Genomic DNA, 13,163 nt, shown 5'->3' with positions numbered 1-13,163 from the left:
AAATTATCTGAATTTCTTCAGGAGTTTTATTAATTACTTTCAAAACATCTTTGCACAACACAACCATAATCACCATCCGCTTCTTCAGTAATTTTTCTTCTGTTTACTAGATTGTTGTCATTATTTTTATTTAATTTTCGTTTTAAATTATTTGCTTTTATTTTTTGTTGTGCATTTACATATTTAGTAGTATAATATCCCGGACTTTTTTGATTTACAGCCTTTTTCAAACAATGTAAATATTTACCTTTAGAATTATATGAAATCAAAGTAGCATTCCCCCGTATTTGGTACTTCAAATTTAAATTTATTTAGAAACAGCAAATAGGAAAATAAGCCTCTTCTCTACCTACATACCTTCAAGCAATAAACAGTATTTTGTTATGAAGACAATAAGTACTACTTTTGTAAACTTCATCATATCAGTAACTACCCCTAACGGATAAAAAAACCCATAGCAGGTATCCAATAGGAAAAAAGGGCTTCAAGTTATTCCTAACATTTCTGTATAATAATTAGACTTAATTTTTGGTGAAAAATAGAATTATCTGGTGTAAAAATTGTCTTATTAAATTTATTCATCTTTTACATCAATTCTTAAAATGACCTAATTTTACAGCTTGTACTTTTAGTTGTTTCCTTATAGATGCGAAACATCCCTTGTAAGGTCATAAATCAGATAAAACCGGTGATGGGGGTCTGCTTAGGGTAAGCTCAGTTTGTTGTGAAAAAGAACTAGGGTTGAGAGAGACAAGACGATTTTCACACTACGAAAGTTAATAATATTTTCCACAAGAGATTTTACAGTTATTAATTATCCGAATGATTTCATTTTTTTTCTTAAGGTCTTTGGTACATGTAGGAAGGACATTGTTAGTTTCCATATAAATACTATAATTTTATTATAAAAAATAAGTTAAAAAATATATAAAAATTAAGAATTTAAATTAGCTACATAACAATATCCCTAGAAATATCTAAAATGGTTTCATCAAAAAAATAAAAACCAAAAAATTCCTTATAATAGCCGAGAAAAACCTTTTCGAAAAATGCATTGAAATTCCCTATCTTGGCAAACGATAAGTTAAGCCTTAAATTAAACTGAGTTGAATCAAAGGCTACTAGGAGTAAACATTTCAAAAAAAAAACTACCCCTAACTCAAAAACGAATAGACAAAATATTTTTTTTACAAGTTTATCTAACCGTAAGGTTATATAAACTTTTTTCCCCCTTTCCAAAAATGTTTCAAAAAGTTGGGGGGTACTTTTTAAAATTTTAAAGTAAGGGTGGTTAGTGACTAGGAGTTTTGAACTTCTCCCATCGCAACCCAAATTGACATATTTTTTATTTAACTTAAATTGACTTGAATCAAAGGCTACTGGGATTAAAAATTTTAAGAATTAAACCACCTCTAACTAAAAACAAATCGACAACAAATTTTTTCTTCGAGATTTAGATACGCTGATTTTTTCCCTTTCCGAAAACGTTTTAAAAAGGATGGGGTGCCATTTAAAATTTTAAAGTATTGGTGGCTAGCGACTAGGGGATGAAACCTAAAATGTAACTAATGTTGGTTTTGGACGATCCTAATCGATCTGTTTTTGCTTAAAAATACATTTACTCAATGTCAAAAGTTATTGAGACTGGCTCCTTCTGAAATGAAAGCCTTGTATGACAACTACTTATTACGTACCTTCTGTACAAAAGTACCGGGAAATTTTAAATAAAATAGTACTACGTTATTTTTGATCAATTTTTATTTCATTCCCTGTAAAGTAAACTCTATCTGACGTAACACGCATATGCCAACGTATTCAATCATCAAAACACTTCTCATAAACAGCGGAAGGTATGGCTTTCAGTTCTTTCTGCGAATTTTGTTTTATGTTTTTTATGGACTCAAAACGCCTTCCTTGCGAGGCAATTTAAGTTTAAAAAATGGGAAAACGTCACATAGGGCCACGTTAGCTAAATACGATGCTTGATTGATGACATTTGTTGAGTTTGTAGCCAAAAGCTTGTGTAGGATTGTCGCTTTGTGTGCAGGCGCAATGTCATGGTGCAAAATCCCAGAGTTGTTTTTTCACAAATCTGGTCTTTTCCAGCGAATATTTTTTACAAACATTTTACAACAGCTAAATAATATTACTCTTAAACCTAGGTGATGATTTTCAGTCATGAACTCTTTGATTTTCTTTACATTTTGCATCGTCTTTGTTGTTGACGATCGTCCAGAACGAGGAAAGTCGGTAAGCTCTTTCCGGCCCAATTGAAATGTTTTGTACCACTCATATGTTTGTGTTTTTGACATACATGAGTCCCCAAAGGTTTTTTACAAAATTTTCAAAGATTTACTATACGAATTTTTGTTGGCAACACAAAAACTCAAGGAAATTCTCTGATCGGTAGTGGAGTTCATGGCGAAAATCGCAAGTCGGACTTAACCACAAGTTATGGTAAAAACAATTTTAAACAAACAACTTGATCAATAGCGGTAAAATTTGGGACAAGAATTATTAAGATATCTTCCACGTGAACTCTTTCATACTTTTTCACAGAGTAATACCTACAACATTTGCATTATTTCAGGGCTTTTCTATTTCGGTGTTGTCGAGGTCCAATGCCGGCACGAAAAGGGCTTCTAGCGCCTCAGAACACCTTCTTGGATACCATTGCTACACGCTTTGATGGAACGCGTAAGTTACGTCGATTGTGTGTATGCCGTGTCAAAATAGTGAAATTGTAGTTAACCAACTAATGTTAAAAATGTTTTTAGAAAATATGAATATAATGAAATATTTTTAGATAATTATCCTACCTGTTTCAGATAGCAACTTCGTTTTGGGAAATGCACAAGTTCCATCTTTGTATCCCATTGTATACTGCTCAGATGGTTTCTGTGAACTCACAGGCTACGCTAGAGCTCAAATCATGCAAAAGGGATGCGCTTGCAAATTTTTGTACGGCCCGGAAACTAAGGATGAACACAAAGCTCAAATAGACAAGGCTCTTGAATCGAAAGTCGAGCTTAAATTAGAAGTTATATTTTACAAAAAGAATGGTAAGTTGTTACAATCTGCCCCAAATGTACAGATGATATTTTATGTTTCTTGCTTTGCAGTTGTTTGCAATTTTGTTACACAACAAAGAATAGATTGGTCTAAATTTTATCTGTTAATAATATTTTACAACTAATAAAATCCTTCTATGACATTTTGTAGTAGCGAAATAATAATATGTGTTATCGTAAACACCGAAAAGTTGAATTTTAGGCTAGTATTTTCCAAATGATTTGTTTTTATTTTTTAAGAATTCATGAAATAATAATGTATGTACTTATCTAATATTTTTAGCAAAATTATTTTTTGTGTGAATCGGTCTTTAAATTAAAGATGCATTTAGGCTTCTACAATTTACAACCTACTTGATGCACATTAATATGAAAAAGAGTATATGCGGTTCTTGTTGTCAAAAACGTCAAAGTTTTTTTACAGTTTCTTTAGAGTTAAGTAAAAATAAAAAAAAGTAATTACGCCAATGCCGAAAGGGCTTTTATGGTCAAAACGTATTTGCTTTTTTATTACTTAATACTTTTTGTTGTTTTTAATAAAAACCAATTAAATTTTTAATTACTTGAAAGAACTTGGAAAAATATTTAAAAATCGCATTCAACATTTTGTTGTGTAATAAATATTATTGAAATTGTTTTTTATTATAATAATAATAATGAAACGGCTTTAGTGAATTGTACGTACAAGTAAATACAACTCGGGAGGCGAGGTCTAGCAACTGTTATTCATACTTAACCCTCTTAACAAAAAAAAAAAGTAAAATAAAAAATTGCAATAAAGTTTAACTAAAATTAAGAAAAACTATTTAAGTAGAAATAACAGGAATTAAAACAATAAGAAAATAACAAAAAGCAAAAGTAAAAAAATAAAATGTATTTTTATCTTTTTGCGAAAATTATTCACTGATTTTTTTTTTAAATAAATGAGAAGAACTGTATAACTTAAATATTGCTGTTTTAAACTTTGGTAATGACAGGTCAGCAATATTACGAACAGAAACTTGATGACAACTTTTTCTCGAGTGACATATTTTACGGAGATTGGGTGGTGAAGCAGTAATAAACATTTTATACAGGTTGTTCCGTTTTTGTTGTTACAAATTTAAGCAGGTGATAGAATATTCAATTTTAAGATAAAAGTTTCCTATAAACAGGTATCAAAGAATATTACGTAGGGAGCTACATCTCCTAAAAGAAGTACATTTTTCAATGGATTTTTTCCAATATTTTAGCAACCATTGTAGATAAAAATACAACCTTTGGTACAACTATAACCTTTATACACCCAAAACATTCAAAGATAAAATAAAATGTTTACTCAGGGGCGTCCTAAACTGGAGGGGTTTAGGGTAAAAGTACCTTAACTATTTTGACATGAATAATAAATAATGAGACCTTAATTAAGGTTGGAAAGCACCAATGACTCGCATAGTTTTTTTCGAAGTTTAAAATTCAAAATGTGATAATATTACAATTTTGAGATTAATTTCCGAGTTGATATTTTTTTATTTCTTGTAGAAATGCAAATTGATGAACATTTACTCGAATTTAAATTCAAACCAATGCTTTTAGAGAATAAGAAAATTTTGTTCAGATCTTGATTAATACAAATGCAAGCTCGTTCTACATCGTCAGGATCAAAATGATAATACAACTCTGTATCATCTGCAAAGGCAGATGGATGTTAACATATTTTACCGATTCTAATATTTCTGCGTTGTATATTAAAAATACATATCATAGTTATGATTTTTTCGTAAGGGTAAACAAAACGATAATCCGGAAAAGACGTTGTGTGCCGACTCTGAATCTACAATGTTCTTAGTTTTTTGAGCTCGGTTCGTTTTCGGATTAACCGGATTAACCATTATTACTAATATACAGGGTTCAAGTATAAGTTTTTTTGTGAAATTTATACTATAATTTGCATTTCTTAAAATTAAATTTATTTTATAGAAAACCTTATATAAACGGCAACATAAAAAGAAAGCTTAAATGTACTATAAAAACTGTATAAAATATTAGTGCGTGAAAAAGGCATTATTCTTATTCTATGCACAATTTTGATTGTTTTTTTTTTTCAATTCTACTTTTTACATGGCAATATTAAAGGAAATATAATAATGTTTTTTCTCCTAGGCGATATTTCTCATCTGTCCCAACTGTAATTATGTATATTTATGCATTTACAGGCACACCATTTTGGTGCTTATTGGATATCGTACCTATAAAAAATGAAAAAAGGGAAGTGGTCCTATTCCTCGCATCACACAAAGACATAACGAACACAAAAATGGCCGAAATGTCGGAATCTGAATTATATGATAGTGGTAAGAATACGTTATCCTAAAGTTAAATCAATTCATTTCTGTCATACAATGGCCGTAAAAAATGGGTTTTATTCAATGAATGCAATGACAAAGCAAACAGAAAAATCACATGCAAATGGAACTGATGATGGTCGCGTCTCCAAGAAGCAATAAACCTACGAGTAAACTAGTGAAAATAGACATGGTATCGCTCACATTTTTTATAAAAAAAATTAAATTTCTACAACTTCTTCTATTAGCTTGTTTTGTATCTCTAATCTTATTGAGCGTTTAAAAAATGTTCAAAATATGAACCAAAGCAAAAATTTTTGCTCTAATTTTATTTCGTGCTCACCGGTCAATACAATAATCAGTTGATTAAGTATTTTTGATAAATTTTATTGGCATAGTGGGTCTTGAACATCACAGCATCATTCTTTTGTTTCGATCAAGACAAATCTGTTTTATTCAGTCACCCAGTTCGTCGTAACAAAATTGGATTTACATTAAAAGTATTTTTTATTACACCGAAAATGTCAAAAAGATTGTGCAAAACCGATCCCAATTTGTTTTATTATACAGGGCTTTCATTTCAAAAGGAGCCAGTCTCAATAAGTTTGACATTGAGTAAATGTATTTTCAAGCAAAAACAGGTCGATTAGTATTGCTAGGGGGAAGTTCAAAACCAACATCAGTTACATTTTAGGTTTCATCCCCTAGTCGCTAGCCACCCCTACTTTAAAATTTTAAATGGCACTTCCTAGTTTTTGAAACATTTTCGGAAAGCGAAAAAATGTGCGTATCTAACTGTTAAAGAAAAAATTTTTGTTGATTTGTTTTTTAGTTAGCGGCGGTTTTATTTTAGAAATTCTGTTGATTCAACTCAATTTAATTTAAATAAAAAATATGTCGATTCGGGTTGCGATGGGAGAATTCAAAACCAACATAAAATACGTTTTAGGTTTCATCCTCTAGTCACTAACCACCTTTACTTTAATATTTTAAAGAGCACACCCGACTTTTTGAAACATTCTTGGAAAGGGGGAAAAAACTTATTTTACCGTACATAAAAAAATTTCGATTTTATTTTTTATTTAAATTAAATTGAATTCAATCAGGCTACTAGGACTAAAAATTTCAAAAATAAAACTGTCTAACTCAAAAACGAATTGGCAAAATATTTTTTTTATTTACGGTTAGATAATATTTTTTCTGTCCTTTCCAAAAATGTTTCAGAGAGTTGGGGGTGCTCTTAAAAATTTTAAAGTAAGGGTGGTTAGCGACTAGGGGATGAAACCCAAAACGTATTTAATGTTGGTTTTTAACTCTCTCATCGCAACCTAAATGACCCAAATCGATATATTTTTTATTTAAATTAAATTGAGTTGAATCAAAGGCTACTAGGACTAAAAATTTCTAAAATAAAACCACCCCTAACTGAAAAACGAATTGTCAAAATTTTTTTTTTTTTTTAAGTAGGGGTGGCTAACAACTAGGGGGTCAAGCCTAAAATGTAACTAATGTTGATTTTGAACTTTTCTCTCGCGATCCTAATCGACCTGTTTTTGTTTGAAAATATACAGGGTGTCTCAATGAAAACGAGCCACTCCAAATACCTCAAAAACTAAAAAGATTTTCCAAAAACGCTGAAACAGGTCAATTTTGTTTCTGAAGGGGATATTTTTTGCCGTAATTTTTAAAACACCTCCAGTAACTCCCTAACCTTTACACACCCTAACTTTAAAAATTTAAATAGCACTACCCCACTTGTGGCACATCAAATGAAAGCTACTTTAACAAGTTTTTCAAAACTTTATTTATTTATAATATTTATGAGACACAAGGTGTTCTAATAAAAACGAACCACCTTAGAAAAAATTTTCAAAAAAAAACTTGAAACAGGTTAATTTTGTTTCAAACGCAATTTTAAAAGCACCCCCACTAACTCTTTAACTTCTCCCACCTCAATTTTGTAATGTCAAATAACACCGACTCACTTGCGACAGATCAAATAAAAGCGTTTTTGAAAGGTTATTTGAACCTCTTTTCTACAGTTGAAAAGGATATCTATTCATAAGATATCCACAAAAGGTAATGTTTCTAATTATTATAGTTCTCGCATCGAATAAAGATCCCAGGACCGCCCACTTTTTCGACCAATAAGATGGTAGCACAAAAGATGTTTCAATATGTACAAATAACTATGTACAGGGTGCTGCATTTTGGATGTCCGAATAGGGAATCTCCGAAACTAAGAGGTCTAGCCAAAAACGAGTTATACATTCTGGGGCTCATTTTTTGGGAAATAATATTGGTGAAAACTGCATCTCGCTATCGTCTTTTGTTTTCGACTTACAGACAAAAGTTAACTTTTGGCAAAATCTAAAAAAATTCATATTTTCGTTATTATAGAAGATACGGATTTGAAATAAAGACATTATACAGGCACTTTTTACGTAGAATTTAATAATGTAGTTAATAATTTTTTTCAGTTGTTTGTTTAGCCGTAATAAAATAAACTTGTATTTTTTTAAATGGGAATCATAGATGGCTATGTCATTTTTAGAAAACTTGTTTTTTTCTTATCTAAAAAAATATATATTTGTAACAAATTATTATAATACATTTTTAGCAAAAAATTATCTTTGATTTTTGTTCGCAGTTGGCCATGAAAAAATGTTGCATCTTCAACTAAAAGGATTTAAACTATATTATTCAACCAGTGTCACTAATGAAAGAGTTTTCTAAGTACTAAGTAACGAAAAAAATGCAAAATAAATCGTTAATCAACTTATTGACGACTAATAACATTTTGTTGTTTTTAAACAAGCTAACATTAGCATTGTAACTTCTAGTGATACATAGTGTTGTAAAAAAAGCCGCTTTAATTCGTCAATAAAATAAATTTTATATGACACAAAAATGACGATATGGCAATTCAAATACCCAAATTCCGTCAATGTGGAACGTTATCCTACCTCCATTAGATCATCAAAAAAATGTTTTTTCTAATTGTGTTGACTGCTGACACGTTTGTTTTTTCTATTTTTGGATTTCTTAAAAATATGTAATAATTTTGTTCTGAGGCGCTCGCATATTTGTTCAATACTTGTAACGTATCGTATTTTTTAAATTGTTATAATTTTATCATCTATTTTTTCATCAGTTCACAAAATTCTTATTGATTATTATTTACACATTTGGAGTGAAAGAGTTTTTCCATGGCCAACTATTATTAAACAAAACATGTATTTTAGTTTTTAAGTATAGTTTTAAAAAAATATTCTGTTACAAATATATATGTTTTATATCAGAAAAAAATAAGCTTTTCAAAATTGCCATAGCCGCCTATGATTTCTATTTAAAAAAATACAAGTTTATCTTATTACGGCTAAACTAATCTTGAAAAAAAATGTTAACTACATTATTAAATTCCTCGTAAAAAAGTGCCTGTATAATGTCTTTATTTCAAATCCTTATCTTCTATAATAACGAAGATATGAAGTTTTTTAGATTTTGCCAAAATGTTAACTTTTGTCTGTAAGTCGAAAACAAAAGACGATAGCGAGATGCGGTTTTCACCAATATTATTTTCTCAAAAAATGAGCCCCAGAATGTATAACTCGTTTTTGGCTAAACCTCTTAGTTTCGGAGATTCCCTATTCGGACATCCAAAATGCAGCTCCCTATATATTAGTATGTGAGTTTTTGCACGATGACAATTAAATGATTCAAAAGTCAAAATTTTGTCGAAACTTGAAATTTTAACACGATTTCGTTACGTTTTGTCTCCCAAGAAAAAAGAAATAAAAGTGAATTTAATAATATATCGTCGGGTTACTGCAAAAACCAGATAACTCCATATGCGTTGTTTGCAGTAATCCTTCATTAAAACTGCAATTCTACAGTTGTATTACTTATTGGTCACAAGTAACATGCTTAAAACAATTTTGTAAACTTTTCTAGTTATAGTACAACCTCTTATTCTATGAGAACAACACTCTTAATCAGAAAGGGAACTCATTTATGTGTTTATCATAAATCAGTGGAAAATGGGGTTATCTGGTTTTTGCAGTAACCGAATGATATTTGAGTATTTATTTCATTAATTCATGAAGTTTGGGACAATAGTTATAGTAATTAGACACATCCCTAATTAAACAGGTAAGCATACATAATAACTTGAGGATCTATCATCCATCGCAGAACAAGCCAACATCAGGTTCTTCATCACTTCCCTCAGCCGTACAATAAATTCACGGTCTTGTTGGGTAATAGGCTTTCCTAGCAGTTTAAAAGATTGTTATAGAAAGCAAAGGAACCTATTACGTACCTTTGTTACCTCGAAAAGTCATAGTCACTTCACTTCGCGATCGTGAACGGTAAACACGTGTGCCATAGCGAGAAATTATCATAGTAATTTTGTGGGTGAAAACATCTTATCTATCGGTGAGACACAATTTGAAGCCATCCTTATCAATTAGTTTCCCTTCTTTCGATTACATTGATAAGAYCTTATCACATCACCAATATCACTTTCTTTTCACCCATCGGTAACCAGCGTGCTTCTGCGTTGGGCAACCAACAATTCATAGACATGTTTTCCATGTCACAYAAACATATTAATTATGAATAAAAATCCCAAAAAACCACCACCCAAAATCATGAACACCCTACCAAAAGAAACCCAAGGTATCATCCTAACTGCAAATGATAACCTAAAACTTGAAGACTATATCGACTCACTAGCAACCATCATCGACCCACTTCAAATTCATTTCGCCTCTCGCATCTCTAACCAAAGAATATGTATCTTTCTTGCAAATGAACAATTAGTAGAAGAAATAGTAACTCAACATAAAGTACTAACCATAAATGGTACTAACATYGAAGTCAGACGACTGATAACTCCAGCCAAACGAATCATTTTTTCAAATGTTAGCCCCATAATTCCTGCAAATAGATTAGAAGAAATAGTAAGAAATTTGAAATTGGTTCCTGTCTCACCGGTTACATTCCTCAGAGCTGGAGTACAAAAATATTCCCACATACTTAGCTTCAGAAGACAAATCTTTGTTCAACCAAATGATGAAATTGAACTGCCAGACTCAGTTTTCGCAAAAGTTGGAGARAAAAACTACAGGATTTAWTTGACGTACGGAGATATGACATGCTACATWTGTAAAGGACAGGGGCACATCGCTGATGCTTGCCCCCACGCGCAAGCAGAACAAATAAATCTAGAAGAAACAAATAAAGAGATCATAACCCAAACCTCAAGTAACAAGACAAACACAAACACATACTCCAACGTTACCAAATTTGGCAGAACTGATGAAGACGAAGGCTCTAATTTGGAATTAGAGGAAATTATACATGAAAACCTCCAAACAGTTATGGAATCTCAGGATGCCACACAGAATAACATATCCCAAGGTGGCGTAAAACGACAAATTGATACACTCTCGAGMTCATCGGGGAGTGTCACAGGACCTTCTCTGCTTACAGAATCACAGTTCAAAACCCCACTTCAGCAAACAAAAAAGAAAAAAACTRACACCCAACYAAAAGATCACGAMACAGCTAAATCTACAGATRAAAAYACTCCACTATCAGTACAACTAGCACCAGCTAAAACTCTTCTAATGACATCATCTACCCCTCAAGATTTCTCTTTTGAGAAAATTATCTATTTTTTCGAGAATATATCWGGGTGTCTAGACTCTTTAGCACTGGCCCGACAGCTCACAAATGATGTCCCAAAATTGATTGAGTTTCTCAAAGACTTACATCCTAAGCTAGGTAGTAAGCATATTAAACAGAGATGTACAAAAGYCCGCAGAAAATTAGAACGTCTCCTTAAAAMCCCTGATCGAACTTTCCCAACTGACAGCAGTGATACTGACAGTTCGCAACAAAGTGGAAAACYTTAAAACACTTTTCTCAACAACATTATTTATTAATATTTACAAAATTCGATTTCGRCAGCAATTTTCTGTTACAATGGAACATAAATGGTTTTAGCCCACACTATGAAAACCTTCAAATTCTAATAACGGAACTGCAACCTCTTGTCATTACTCTACAAGAAACTCATTTTAAGGAGAATAAACATMGTAACCTCAAAAATTACAACTGCCTCTTTAAAAATAGACTCAACATTACCAAAGCTGCCGGGGGAGTTGCAATTTATACACGAGCAGATACACAAGCTGATGAAATTTATTTAAACTCTCCACTAGAAGCTGTAGCCACACAAATAAAAATAAATAACCAAAAAATATCCATATGTTGCTTATATCTTCCTCCAACATCCGCTGCTCGTATTCTTGATATCCAAAATGACTTACAAAATTTAATTAACCAACTACCGCAACCTGTAATCCTACTTGGTGATTTTAATGCTCATAGTACCTTATGGGGATCAAAACATACTGACAAGAGAGGAGAAGAAATAGAAGAGTTTTTAGAAGCTGCCAACTTATTTCTACTAAACTCAGGAAAAAACACACGATTTAACGCAAGCAATGGGTCATGTTCAGCAATAGGCTTAACACTTTGCAGTCACACACTAGCCCCCCTCTTGTTATGGTCAGTTGACTCTACATTACACGGCAGTGATCATTTTCCCATAAAACTAAATCACTCACACTTGGAAAAGAAAAATTGGTTCTCTCCTTCAAAGTGGAAGCTTGAAACGGCAAATTGGGAAGCTTATGCACAAGACATAGAACTTGCCCTAGAGAACAACGTTCATTCGGAAGTCATAGAAGTTCTTCTTGGAAAACTTACAAACACTGTCCTATCAGCAGCACATCGGCATGTTGGGAAAATCCCTTCTAAATCACACTCACCTACAAGAAGAGTACCTTGGTGGAACGATGAATGTGCGCAAGCAACTCGAGCCTGTAAGACAGCTTTTAATAAAATCAAMAGACACCCATCTATGGAAAACATTATAGAATTCAAAAGAGMCCGTGCTAAACAAAGATACGTAATAAAACAAAATAAAAARGAATCCTGGGCTAAATATATTTCGAGTATTACACCTACAACCTCCTCACGCGAAATTTGGCAAAAAATTCGATCACTAAAAGGAAATTATATAAAGAAGAGCATTGAAATTCGAAACAGAGATGGTGTACTTACTCATGACGATAAACTAGTTAGCGAAATCCTAGCTGACCACTTCCAGGGTGCTTCTAGTTCCTCAAATTACAATAATTACAATGAAGCATTCTTACAACACAAACAAAGATAGAATCTACAGAAAATGACAGAGAAGATCTTAATGATGGTGTACTAAACGTTCCTATTACAAAATATGAACTTGAAGAGGCACTTAACAAGCAGAAAAACACCAGTCCCGGTCCAGATGACATTCCTTCTCCTTTGTTGCAACATCTTCCTCCCAAAGCAAAAGACCTTCTCCTAAATTTATTAAACACAATATGGWTAAAACGTAAATTTCCCAATGTATGGAAACAAGCAATAGTAATACCAATTCAAAAACCCCATTCCGATCCATCAAACYCAACATCTTATAGACCAATTTCACTAACTTGCAGCATGTGTAAAATATTTGAAAAAATCATAAACACCCGTCTTTTGTGGTACATAGAAGAAAACAATTTTTTATGCAAAGAGCAAACGGGTTTTCGTCAACACAGAAGTACAATTGACAATATTGTTCATCTTGAATCAGTTATACATGACGCATTCTCATATGGACACAAAACACTGTGCGTATTCTTTGACATAAAAAAAGCATTTGATATGGTAT

General features: G+C 31.9%; 1 protein-coding gene across 2 annotated transcripts in view; it reads left to right on the top strand.

The window, feature by feature from the left end:
* LOC123015472 (potassium voltage-gated channel subfamily H member 8) overlaps positions 1–13,163 on the top strand; it is a 34,928-nt gene that overhangs the window by 8,403 nt on the left and 13,362 nt on the right. For both annotated transcript variants that reach the window (XM_044415210.1, XM_044415209.1), the window contains exons 2-4: positions 2,591–2,697; positions 2,829–3,062; positions 5,264–5,401. In XM_044415210.1, the coding sequence (XP_044271145.1) occupies positions 2,622–2,697; positions 2,829–3,062; positions 5,264–5,401 (448 nt within the window). In that variant the 5' untranslated portion in view covers positions 2,591–2,621. The remainder of the gene's footprint in view (positions 1–2,590; positions 2,698–2,828; positions 3,063–5,263; positions 5,402–13,163) is intronic.

Source organism: Tribolium madens, unplaced genomic scaffold, assembly GCF_015345945.1.
Source record: "Tribolium madens isolate multiple individuals breed KSU strain unplaced genomic scaffold, Tmad_KSU_1.1 Scaffold_19;HRSCAF=116;Tcas5.2_LG9, whole genome shotgun sequence".
NCBI lineage: Eukaryota > Metazoa > Arthropoda > Insecta > Coleoptera > Tenebrionidae > Tribolium > Tribolium madens.
Note: the sequence above shows the minus strand (reverse complement) of the source record. Positions and strands in the feature narration are given on the sequence as shown.